The 13,835-nt window shown below is 45.8% G+C and overlaps 1 protein-coding gene across 7 annotated transcripts in view; it reads right to left on the reverse strand.

The window, feature by feature from the left end:
* AGBL5 (AGBL carboxypeptidase 5) overlaps positions 1–13,835 on the reverse strand; it is an 84,977-nt gene that overhangs the window by 49,362 nt on the left and 21,780 nt on the right. For all 7 annotated transcript variants that reach the window (XM_075595302.1, XM_075595300.1, XM_075595301.1 and 4 more), the window contains 4 exons: positions 13,234–13,828; positions 6,181–6,350; positions 5,342–5,477; positions 3,421–3,614 (listed from right to left, as the gene is read on the reverse strand). In XM_075595302.1, the coding sequence (XP_075451417.1) occupies positions 3,421–3,614; positions 5,342–5,477; positions 6,181–6,350; positions 13,234–13,828 (1,095 nt within the window). The remainder of the gene's footprint in view (positions 1–3,420; positions 3,615–5,341; positions 5,478–6,180; positions 6,351–13,233; positions 13,829–13,835) is intronic.

Below are 13,835 nucleotides of genomic sequence, written 5' to 3' on the forward strand. Positions count from 1 at the left end.
TGCTATTGGTGGGAGTTTTAAGGGAAATATGACCTAAATATTTACATGCATAGTATGAAGTAGAAATAGCGGTGTTAGGCCGCGTTTATAGTGCCGGCGACGCGACGTCGCCCGAAAACAAATGCATTGCTGCCGCGTGCGCTTATAGTGTGCGCGACGGCAACAATGCGTGATTTTTCAAGGGCCGTCGCCTCGTGATGGCCCTTGAACCAATCAAATGGCCGGAAACCCGCGACACCGCCGCCCGGCGAAATATAACTTTCGCCTGTGGCGACGTCACCCGTCACGTCGCCGTCGCTATACGCGCGGCCTTAGTCCAGTTGTGATAGTGCAGAGTAAATGAGTATTTCAGTATTAGGTGATACTTTTTTTATTTGGACTAACAATTTATGTCATAGGACAAGCTTTCGAGAGTTCTCCTCTCTTCCTCAGGTCGGCAATACTGATTTACAGAATATTCCAGGAGTTTAACACAGATGTAAAATAAAAAAAATAAAAACAAGATAGCCATCTGAGGCAGATGATAAAGAGAATGAAACAAAAACCAGACAGGGCAATAAATAGATGAAAGGGACAGTGAGACACAGGATCGTACATCCATCAGCAGTGTACAGGGGGGGAGAGGGGGTAAGGGGCAGGGAGATACAGGACCATCCATCCATCAGCAGTGTGCAAGGGGGAGGGGAAGGGTAAGGGCCAGTGAGACACAGGACCATACATCCAACAGCAGTGTGCAGGGGGCAAGAGGGGGTAAGGGCCAGTGAGACACAGGACCATATGTCCATCAGCAGTGTGCAGGGGGGGGTGCGAGAGTAAGGGACAGTGAGACACAGGACCATACATCCAACAGCAGTGTGCAGGGGGCAAGAGGGGGTAAGGGCCAGTGAGACACAGGACCATATGTCCATCAGCAGTGTGCAGGGGGGGGTGCGAGAGTAAGGGACAGTGAGACACAGGACCATACATCCAAGAGCAGTGTGCAGAGGGGGTAAGGGGCAGTGAGACACAGGGCCATACATCAGCAGTGTGCAGGGGGGAGAGGGGGTAAGGGGCAGTGAGACAGAGGACCATACATCAGCATTGTGCAGAGGGGTGGAGGGGGTAAGGGGCAGTGAGACACAGGACCATCCATCCATCAGCAGTGTGCAGGGGGGAGAGGGGGTAAGGGGCAGGGAGATACAGGACCATACATCCATCAGCAGTGTGCAGGGGGAAGGGTAAGGGAAAGTGAGACCGGACCATACATCCATCAGCAGTGTGTGGGGGGGGGGGGAAGAGAGAAGAGAGGGGGTAAGGGGCAGTGAGACACAGGACCATACATCCATCTGTAGTGTGGGGGGGGGTGTGAGGGGAAAGAGGGGTTCATTGTAAAATTCACAGAGAAGCCGGGAGAAACATACATTTGACGGGGGAGGGGTAACCAGGCTATATAATAAAGGTTAAGCCCTCTGGTTGCCCTTGGGTTCCTGGCAGCTACCCAGGACCATAAGACAGGGGCCAGGTATCATTACATGCAAAGTTGACGTGTCCCTGCTTTCCCACTTTCCATGTTCCCTTTGCCCCAGACTTATGAAACTCTGTGTGTAAGTTTTAGGGGTGATATTTGGGTAAGAATGCAATTCTTTTGTTTGCAGGAGTTCGAAGGTCCGGAGCTACCGGTGGTACCTTCATTCTACCCGACGTACAGGCATGATTTGCTGGTACGCAGGGTGAATTACACCGGGGCTGCCTCATGTCCCCCAGGCTCCTGGTTTGCGAGCCCCGATATCTCAGTCCTATAAACCTTACAGTAATGCATCTCCCCAAGGTCCCCCATGTATTACAAAATGTTTTATGTGCTTTATACATTTATTACAAGACTATGCAGTCAGCCAGGGCATCTGCTTAAGGTGCCAGCAAGTCTGCATAGTGTCCGTGGTTCAAAAAGGAGATGGGATGTTAAGAGGTGTCCGGGTGCTAAGTGGCCGGGGCAGGGCGGAGTACTGAGGCCGGAGAACAGAGACCCACTGCGAGGAGGACCCTCTGGTCTGCCAGACTTCATGGAGCCTGCCCAGTAGGTGGCAATGGGTTGACTGGGGGAAGCAGCAGAATGTTGGCACGTTTCCCATTGGTCAATTCATACGTCCCACCCACGGGGCATCCCGAGCCGGCTTGGCACGGCCCCTCCCCTGACATCAGCTAAGAGATGAGCCCCTATTTCGATAGGGTTCCCACACTCTGATTGGTCGCTCCTCCTATCTCCATGCTAAGGATAGCTTAGCGGAGTGTATGTAGGGAGATGGCAGAGACAGAGAACCAGACCTTCCAGTGACTTGTGTCGATGAAGCCAGGGCGGGCTTTTCAAAGTTGCTCGAAATAGCAGAGCAACCGGCTTCGGCTTGAAGCTAGGGAAGTCTGCCTCGCAGGGACTAAGTGCCGCGTCAGGACCAAGTTTTGAGAATTGAACGTAGCGGTCGCGGCTGGGATTTCAAGCCGGAGAGAGAACCGGGTGTATATCCCGGTCAAGGTAAGCTCATCCATGCGGGCGCCCTGCACCTAGGAAAGCCTAGACACCCAGTAAGGTGCTTTTGTCTGTCTATTGTGTATTTCTTCTTTTTGTACGTGGTTTACCGAAATAAACTACATTTTGTTTCTACTACTCTGTTTTGCCTTATGTATTAACAAATATAAAAGGTGTTAAAAGTACCTGGTCTCCTGTGACCATACATACACAGTAATATTAAATAAATGCTTCATACAGGCATACCCTGTATTAACATACGCAATGGGACCGGAGCATGTATGTAAAGCGAAAATGTACTTAAAGTGAAGCACTACTTTTTCCCACTTATCGATGCATGTACAGTTCGGCAATCGTCATATACGTGCATAACGGATGTAAATAATGCATTTGTAACAGGCTCTATAATCTCCCCGCTTGCGCACAGCTTCGGGAAAGGTAGGGAGCCGGTATTGCTGTTCAGGACGTGCTGACAGGCGCATGCGCGAGCTGCCGTTTGCCGATTGCGCGATATGTACTTACTCGCGAGTGTACTTAAAGTGAGTGTCCTTAAAGCGGGGTATGCCTGTACTCTGTTTCACAGAATAGATGTTATATCAGTATCTCAGTAATTACACAGTATAATTAGGGTGGCCCTTCTTACCAAGCAGTGCTATGCCATAAGACCCCTTACAGCCCATTCACTTCAATGTGGCATAAGGCGCATATTTATCCCCCGGTGCTATGCCACAGCCATTCCAGCGAGTGGGCCATAATGTGTCTCACAACTTAGCAGCACTTAGTAAGCATGGCCCACATTGTCACGGTTTAAAGTGCAGGAAGGAGGACCTCTTGGGTGTAGAAGTCACTCTGGTACTAACGAAACCTTTGCTTTGGCATGAGATATGGTATCTGAGCCAGGCAGATCAGGGGGGTCTTACTTGCAGGCCTTGGGCGGCGGGGTCTTTGTGCCCTTCTTCTTGGACACCCCGGTGGTGGCGCCCTTGGTGTTGCGCACGTGTTTCAGCATCCAGGCCTGCAGGTTGGTCAGGCTGTTGTACTCCGACATAATGAGCCGGGGCCACGGGTTACACTCTGCCATATCCAAGGCTGCAATGGCCACCGCCCGCCCCACCTGGGAGATAAAACAGGGACCCGAGTCACAAACACCAGCTAGACAAGCGGCGGTCTTGGCATTGTGGGAGGGGAGACAAGCGTTCACAAGCACTTCTTAATAACTTAACCTCCCGGAGTGCCAGAGGGACCATTGTAAACCACTATCACACTCAAGGCGTTAACCCCTTATGTTCTACAGGAGGCTGCAATGCAATTGACAGAAAAAGAGGAAATCCCCCCTCCTAGGATTACCCTGTATGACAAAATGAATAAACAAAAAGTCCAACCTTCCGTATGACCCGCAGCTCCCCGCCAGAGAACGTAACGCAGGGCTTTACATTCACATGCATCTTACTTTGGACTTTCACGCTTTCCATCTATTTTATATATATACTGTATATTTCTGCAGGTATTTGCCCGCTGCATTATACGGTTTGTAGAGAAAAGTTTGTGTTAAGAAAGTGCAGAATTCGAGAACGGTTCGTGCGTTTGAACTCCTCGGTTCGAGCGCCGTTTCTGCGCTGCGAAGCTGAGGGTGTCTTGTAAGTTACACAATATAAGGTCGTGGTGTGTAAAAAGCGGACAGGAACCCTCCCACTGTATAGTATACAGCTAATAGGTATTTAGCCATAAGGAAGGTCCAAAACTCACCCCTAAGGAAGGTAAAACCTTGCTAAGCAATTTGAAAGTTATTTAAGATATGTTCAATAACATGTGATTCCTCGCTGATTGCGCCTGGTTTTGCCTCTTCCCTCCCTCTTCGTTTGTTTTATACTGCAGCACCAAGTAACAGGACCACTATGTAACATATCTCGTTATACTGCAATCTCTGATACTTGGTGTTTTACATTCTCTTCCTTTGACCGTAGAGGCCCGGGGAGCTGATAAGAAGCCCTGTCTCGCTGTCACAGCGCGTCACGGGCGGGGATGCTGGGGGGGGGAAAAAAAGTGACGCCACCTCCCAAAAATAACGGATGTGGAACGCTGAATAAATGTAACTCCCGTCTGTTTCCCAGAATGCATCTATAATCTCATTTATGTATGGTAAATATTTCCAGCACGTTATGAAGTGTCCACCAGTTACCTCAGAACTGCTTTATCACGCAGAGCCGACCCGAGTACCCTCCCCGCACGCTTTCCTCGTCTAGATACCAGCCCCTGATGAAAGGATGGTGTTGATTACACTGTATTCTGCTTCCCATGTGCTGGCGGGTTACTGTTAGAGACGCTTGCCCTTTGTCACACAAAACCTGAAGCATGAAAGGAGAACCCTGCCTGGGCATGCCTGCTAAATACCCGACACACTTTCTGTACAAGAACAACACTAATGTCATTTATGCCGTTAACGTTACAATCTCCCTTTCAACCAGGTGAAAGCATTCAGCCACGTAACGCTTCCTCTGCCGCCGTTCACAGCTGTTTCAATAACGGAGGAGTGGTTTGTTAGTCCCAAAAGCCGAAGTGTGACACACGCACACCATCAAATATCCTACAGAATACCCGTCAGTGGGCAAGTCACGAAGGACGAATGTTGCAGGGAAGCTACAGAGAGCAAGAATTGTGGTCATTTAAATCACAAGAGAAACCAGAAACGACATGAACATTTCCCCAACGCATTAAAAACACTATTTGTGAAGATAAATAAAACAATTTCATGGAAAAGACACACAAAACCCCCGGAAGAAAACACTTTTTTTGGGAGTGGCTGAAATGTAAGAGAGGAAGAGCGCAGTGAAGGATTGTTACCTGCTCAAACACCTCGGTGGTGTACTTGGGAGGGAAGGCAGGCGCTGGAGGGGGACTGGCCCGACCGTTATCATGGCACGCTGCGGGGATGGTGTTGACGCACCGGCCGGTGTTATAGTTGCACTCCAACGTGTAACTACAACATAAAAAGGGACAAAGAGGAAAGGCAAGGACATCAAATAAGAAATGGAGACTTTACATCATAATGGAAATACAATGCTAAATATGTACGCAGAAACTTAGGGTGGTATCAGGTGTCGCAAATTACTCTCCTTGCCCCATTTGTGTCTTGGGATGGGACCATAGAAGGTTTTGGGAACAAAATAATCAAATCGGGTGTTAAAATTGAGCCGTCGACTGTTTCAGTTTCTCTCTCTTTGCATAAAATCTCCCAGGCTTAGCCTCTATGCCTAAAAGATCTGCACCAAATGTAACAATCAAGATTAACAGGAGATATATCTCTATGTCTAGAGATGTATAGAGATCTAGAGATGTATAGAGATCGATCTCTAGAGAGCGAGAGAGATCTATCCATACAGAGAGAAATATATCTGCTGCAAACTGACGCACATTAACCTTTTTGCTCTGTGTTTTGGAACAGGTGGCCCCCATTTTGGTACAACGTCCCGCCATGTCCCGTTCGTGTGGCAGTGACTTATGAGTTACCCTAACACGGTGTTACCACCGTGGCATTCAGAAACCTATAGACGAGGATGCCCTCATAGTATCGATAATGCAAATCTCACCACCCCAGTGCCTAATCCAGCGCTGGGTCTTCACAACGGACATTGAGTGGTCTGGAGGGACCATTACGTATATTTATACTGTGGCTCGATTACCTGTGGATGATCCCTGTTGCCTTGTGTACGGCCACCCGCCCGCTGCCCTCCTTGGACTGCCCATCTCTTTTGTCTTTGGCGTACATGTTCTTTTCCGAGAAGTTGCACCCCGTGAAATCAAAGTGCGCAGAGTTGAGAGAGATCAGCTTGGGGAAAAGCAAGTTGTCCACCTGCCGGGAACCCACGGGAAGAGGGAGCAAATGGCAGAGAGAGATCAGATCGAGATCTTACCACAATCTTAACCTGTAAAACGTACGTACGATATAAGTCAGAGAGTTTGAGGAACCGAGAGAAAACAAATATGATTTTGTAAACCTTTTCGAGTGAATCCAACTGATTTGAATAGGCGCCAAATCTCCCACAAAATTGACAGATGTAAATTACAACATATAAATAACGAAAAATAATAAAAATGAAGTGTAACCCAAAAAAATACTTCTCAACCTTCCAGGAAATGTGCAAAGATTTCCTACAGATGCAGTCTTGGTTCGGGGTGGGAAGGGAGCGATGAGATCAGGAACACATCATGAAAATAAAGAAAAATAAAAACAATAATTGTGCAGTATATCAATACAATCGGAGCTTAGTGGATGTCTTGGCTCTATAGGATTTCCTACTTACAACAGATGTAAAATAAGCTGGCAGTGGTCTGACTCAGTCAGGGTATGAAGAGGTAAATTTCACATGTGATGGTATATTCTGGCTCAGGAAACTTTCAGAACAAGAATCTTGTAGATGTCATGTTGCTCAAATCCAAGTGAGATGGGATATATGTGAAATATACAAACAAAACGGACCAATGGTCTAGATTGCAAGGAACTTTTATCGCAATGAAATGGAATAAGAAATGTACTTACAATAAGTACAATGATATGTACATGTAAAGGTATCGTGAGACCGTTGAAACGCCGACCCAGATAGTAAAAGATTACTCCCGTCCTCCCGCGACTCCAACCTCACCACCGGTGTAATTTACATCTGTCAATTCCGTGGGAGACCTGATGCTGATCTTAAAGTAGATGGAGTTGGATTGCAGGTGATGACGTTGTGGGTCTAGAGCTTGCAGATATGCCGGGATTGGAGCTTGAAGAATTTAATGTGGTGTCCTGAGGTCAGCCAGTATATGCAGGTCTGGTTGGTGTTAAACACACTTTGATGTTACACAGCCATAACAGAGACTGCCCATGGCTGTGTAACATCAAAGTGTGTTTAACACCAACCAGACCTGCATATACTGGCTGACCTCAGGACACCACATTAAATTCTTCAAGCTCCAATCCCGGCATATCTGCAAGCTCTAGACCCACAACGTCATCACCTGCAATCCAACTCCATCTACTTTAAGATCAGCATCAGGTCTCCCACGGAATTGACAGATGTAAATTACACCGGCGGTGAGGTTGGAGTCGCGGGAGGACGGGAGTAATCTTTTACTATCTGGGTCGGCGTTTCAACTGTCTCACGATACCTTTACATGTACATATCATTGTACTTATTGTAAGTACATTTCTTATTCCATTTCATTGCGATAAAAGTTCCTTGCAATCTAGACCATTGGTCCGTTTTGTTTGTATATTTCACATATATCCCATCTCACTTGGATTTGAGCAACATGACATCTACAAGATTCGTGTTCTGAATGTTTCCTGAGCCAGAATATACCATCACATGTGAAATTTACCTCTTCATACCCTGACTGAGTCAGACCACTGCCAGCTTATTTTACATCTGTTGTAAGTAGGAAATCCTATAGAGCCAAGACATCCACTAAGCTCCGATTGTATTGATATACTGCACAATTATTGTTTTTATTTTTCTTTACTTTGTAAACCTTTTCACCAGTATTTCACAGTCATTAACGTATTATTTTCGGAAGGGAGGGGAAATGTGATGGAGAAAATTATCCAAAGGTTGTAAAAAGGACAGGAAAAAAGCAAAAAAAAATATGCTGGGAGTGTACTACGAAACTCCAAAGTAGGAAGCACTTTTCATTAAAAGAGTAGTGAAGAATTGTAGAAGCCTCCAGAAGAGTTGGTAGGAGGTCAATATAGTAAATTAATTAAAACATGTTTAGGACAAGATCTAAAAAGGTAAGGGTGTTCATTTAAACCTTTCCACAGGGCTGAGAAAATGATCTTTAGGATCACCCTGCAGATACACAAACTCAATGGATTGGGATGCCAAGGACAATCTATGTGGGTGATACGTTCCCTATCGTCTTCAATTTACAAGTTCCCCGCTCTAGGTTGGGAAAAACCATTTATAACGGGATCCTCCTTTGTAATTGTAACCTTCCAAATGATATTAACCTTCAAGAGATCGGTGATAAATAAAAGCGTGCAACACCTGCTCCAGACATTTGGGCACCGGAGATACAATAAAATTTAAACATATTTACAGTTGCTAGTTTTTTTCTCTAAGGTGCCATGTGCCTACGATTAACCAATAAATATCAGTACCATTAGTTTGCTCTTAGGTGGGACCAGTTGAAAAGAAAAAAAATACCCACAAAGGAGCCAAAAAGACCACTTTTTTGCTGCAAGTATGATTACATTTTTTTTTTTTTTAAACCTGATTGCATTGTGCATACTTCACAGCATGTATATACCGAGTTCTTCTGGTACGCCGATATAAAGATCTACAAATCCAGACATCTAAATACGTCACACTTTTAAAAAGGCTCCGAAATTCAGTTAGTCATCAGATATCCATAAAGGACCATACAAGTTAGAGGGCCATTAAGCAATGCGACAAATTAAATCACTGGCAAAAATCATTACAATAACGAATGGTGCTATAGTCATTGTAATGTGGGATTCCTGGAATAAGGGACATGAGATCACAGTATATTTATATATATATCCTAAAAGTGAAGTTCCTGAAATCCATACCAGATGATGGAATAAGTGCAGCAATCCCAGCTGCTCGGTTTTCTTTTCAAAATGTTATCTTTTCAACCTTACCTGGTGTGGTGGACGGGGGGTGGGGATGATGGTAGGGGGGAGGATCCCCCAAAGCTCAGTGGTCTCCCAGTGTCTGGAGACTGCCTGGTTCCAGGGTTCTGTCATTTTGTGGGTGCCAGTTTTGACGTACACATTTAAAAAAATATATGGCGGCAGGCTACACAAGTGGCCCTCGGGGTCCCCAATAGAAAGCTGCACCGTCAATGCCGGATGACATTGCACCTTTTCTATTGGTCAGTGGATCGCATCTATACCCAGCAGCCATGTTTCCCCAATTTGCCCAGTGCCACTCAGGAATAAAAGGGGGGCATCAGGGAACAAGCAATGAGGTGTGGGGAATCCTCCAGGTCAGGAAAGTTTAAAAAAAAAAAAATGTTTTGAAATTGTTCACACGCACACACAATCCCTAAATTTCATGAAAAATTGAGTAATTATAATGTCTGTCACAGTAGATTATTACATTTAACAATTATTTGATGATCTGATAAATATTCTTTGGAATTGGTGACGGCGTGATGGCCTCATCCAGTGCATAGTTACAGAATGGTTTTAACCCAAGAAGATAAGCCCGGTATAAAAAGCCAGACACAGAGCAAGACTTATGGTCCAAAACATTTCCATAAAATGTCGCTCGGAGGACTGAAAAAAACAAATTCATGACGTATCATTCAGGAGCGGGAGCAGCTGAATCAACACGGTGTCGATTCTGCAATCAGACAGACGTTCTAGTCTTTGGGCGCGTGTTTCAGCAGGAGGACATTTTGAACTCCAACTTTATAGTAATCTTGGTGTTTTAGATTCGATTAACAACAGTCTCTAGCCCATTTACGAGCTACGAAGGAAAAACTCCTATTTCTTGTTTGATTAACAAGAATAAATTGATTATCTACATTGTGCTTCTTTTATAGTGTTAATCTACACAACCGACCTACAATTCTGCACATTTTCATGGTTGGATTGACCGAAAAATAAAAATAAAAAAAGTGTATGATGAAAAATGAAAGGACACACACACACACACACACCACACACCACACACCACACACCACACACCACACACCACACACCACACACCACACACCACACACCACACAGTATTGCTGCTCTAAGATTTTTGATAAAGCATAAAGAAGTCATGTAAACGATATCGCCAATACAGAAGATTCTGTTTAGGTCATTATGCAACACCACCACTTCCTAAGGATGTGCAGAATACTTTGTGCAGATCAACATTTGATTGGTCACTCACAATAAGTACTACATAAAATAGTAATGTCACCCCCTGTGCCTACAAGCAACACAGGCCGACTGCCCCCTAGCAGGTTCCTCTCTATAGGATTGGTGACTGTAGCAAGCCAGTAGTAAGGATGGTGAAGGAGGAGGGATTCAGAGTGAGAGGAACTGTTAAGAGGGGGCAGTTCCTGCTTGACCCGAAAGGAGTTTGGGGTACGCTTTTGAGGGAGCGCTGCGCAGCTGGATGAACGCGCGGAGCCCAGCAGTCTCAGGACGAGACCGCATGCTGCAAGGGGGAGAGAGCGAGAGACAGCCGTGAGATGGAGCGCAGCATATCGGGACCGCCTGGCAGGTCGTGAGTGATAGAGACACGCAGCAGAGGATACCTTCAGCCGACTGCATTCATATTGGTACTGAAGCAACTTTGTGAAGCACAGACCTGCATCACACATACACCTTCTAACGAGCTCCAACAGGTGTCCTGGCACCACTAAAATATAGTCCAGTACCCGCAGGACTGGGGAGGCTTGACAGTGCTAGACTCTATACCCCATTCACACAGCGATCCTATAGTACTATAGTGAGGAAATAAACAAGCGCAAATAACATCACTTATATATCAATAACATAAAAATAATATACTGTCCTTAGAGAGTGCAGCTCCCGACATAGGATTCAGACCAAATCCAAGCAGCAATCGGAGAAGAAACAGGTGCGCAAATCACATCAGGACATGGAAAGGAAGTAGAAACACAAAATAGTGCAATGGTGTAAACCCGAACAAATATATTCAATGCTGAAGGCTCTATAAAATTTGCACTCACGTGTACAACGTGATAGTAAGGCGTTGTGGTTATTAGAAGTTACCAACTTATTTTTCCAGATAGGTACTCCAGATCCATAGAAAAGGAAGGGAAATCCATATACAAAAAAGGAAAAAGCAAAATAGTATAATACTGTTTTTAATATTAAAACAGTCACAGCATACACTGGGCTGAATGAAATCGTCCTCCACTCTGGATGTCACCAACAAGGGCCACCTTGCAATCAAAGATTCACCCAACGAGCGTTTCCACTTTAAAAGTCTTCCTCAGGGGCTAATCCTAATTAGCCCCTGAGGAAGACTTTTAAAGTGGAAACGCGCGTTGGATGAATCTTTGATTGCAAGGTGGCCCCTTGTTGGTGACATCCAGAGTGGAGGACGATTTCATTCAGCCCAGTGTATGCTGTGACGGCCGTGGAGCGGATGCTGCTGCTGTGAATATCCTTGTCTGACCATATGACCCAGGGTGGTCCGAATGCTCGCAAACAAAGGCACTTATGTAAGTGGAATACTTTGTGTTTTTAATATTAAAAACAGTATTATACTATTTTGCTTTTTTCTTTTTTGTATATGGATTTCCCTTCCTTTTCTATGGATCTGGAGTACCTATCTGGAAACATAAGTTGGTAACTTCTAATAACCACAACGCCTTACTATCACGTTGTACATGTGAGTGCAAATTTTATAGAGCCTTCAGCATTGAATATATTTGTTTGGGTTTACACCATTGCACTATTTTGTGTTTCTACTTCCTTTCCATGTCCTGATGTGATTTGTGCACCTGTTTCTTCTCCGATCCTATAGTACTGTATGATAAATGTGTAGTAGTGTGTAATCCTGCAGTTAAGGATCACGGTGTCGGGTTGGCTAATATTCATATATGTGTATAAAACCGGTAATAATTCTATACGGTTGTATTGTGCACTGTTGCTCTGGCCCCACTTCACATGTATCGCACACTGAGATAGACATATCCATAAGACTCAGGCCCCCACAGCGACAGATACCATATATTCAGAAGGAAAGAGGGGTTACAATAATATGGAGGCAACCATATACATGCAAGTAAATACACAAAGCATCATGCTCCAGGCCTTCCGATAGCAGTGCATGCAGGAAACCATGGGAAATCTCAGCCAGGCCTTAACACACACAATCTGGGGACATGTAGGAGGCGGCAGACATAGGCCATTTATTCGTGGTCTAATCTGACTGAACAGCAGGACAAGTTCTGCCCCTGGCTTTTTTAAAGTACCTCTTGGGTAGCGATATCATCTGTCAAACACGTCAGGAATGGCTCGTCTGACCAGGTTCCATTGGACAGACCCCAATGGCAGAGGTTTATGCATTGTAAGTAATGTAATGTGCCTTAGGGCAGGGGTGCTCAACTCCAACCTCAAGCGCCCCCCCAAACAGGTCACGTTTCAGAATATCCCTGTTTCAGCACAGGTGGCTCAATCAGTCCCTGCTTCAGCACATGTGGCTCAATCAGAGGCGGTGTCTTTGACGGAGCCACTGAGCCACCTGTGGTGAAGCTGGAATATCCTGAAAACCTGACCTGTTGGGGGGGCTTGGGGACTGGAGCCGAGTCCCTTCCCCCCTGCCTTAAAGAACTCCCTGACTGTGGTCACTGAATATCTTGCTTTGTGCTGGAAAACCAAGCTCAACCAGAGAAAGAAATACTAGCATGTGAACCTTCAGCGAGGAGCTCAGTAGCTCAATTCCAATAATAAAATCAGACAGAACAACGTGTGCAAACACGCATCTTTACATACGTCGCGTCTCCCTTCTAACCTTCATCTTTGAGACTAAAGAACTGAAGGACCTGTCTATACGTATATCCCTGCTGGATCCTACTGAAAACCCACGGGACAGTCCTTCTCTACGGCAAGTGTTAATAGGGCTTAGGAGTCCGTCTCCATTCTTCATATAAAGACTACTTTTACGCAGAGTCTTGTGTTGCTTTATACTGCCGTTTGCAACATATCATGGGGATCCCAGACATGCCCGATAGTTTTAAGACCCAGCACTCACCTGGTCCCGCTCCTCTGTGAAACTGTTCCCATACATAAAGCAGCCTCTCTTGGAGGCGTGGCCATGCAAGTCCACGTAGAAGGCAATGCCACTCTCTTGAGGGGGGATGGATTGACTAGAGTCCGAGGACAGCAGACTGTCCCACTGATTCTCACACTGCTCCTCTATCTCCGGATTCATGTCCGGCCCCAGGAGCCACCCTTCCTTCTCCCTGATAAAGTCCTTGCAGCCCGACAGAATATTGGAAACGATTTCCGGTGCCGCATCTTCTGGCTGCATGAGACACTGAGAGGAAGTGATGTATGGACCGTCTCTGTCCATGCTGTTGAGGAGGTTGTTTGCTTTCTCCAGGTCCGACAACACGTCTTCAGGAGGCAATGTGCAGTCTTGTAGGGAATGATTCGAAGTCTTTGAACGGAGAGGGTTTTTGGAGGTGAGCGGAGATGCAGATTTCCTGCAGTCTGTGTTATTTGGGCAGACACCGTTATGAATGTGATGGTAGAGAAGGATGGATTTGACTCCATAAACTGATGGGTGGAGATCAAAATCTGGGTTTAGGTATTGGCGATTCAGGTTGACACCTCTGGTATCTGTTCTGTAAC

This window comes from Ascaphus truei, chromosome 4 (assembly GCF_040206685.1).
Source record: "Ascaphus truei isolate aAscTru1 chromosome 4, aAscTru1.hap1, whole genome shotgun sequence".
Classification (NCBI taxonomy): domain Eukaryota; kingdom Metazoa; phylum Chordata; class Amphibia; order Anura; family Ascaphidae; genus Ascaphus; species Ascaphus truei.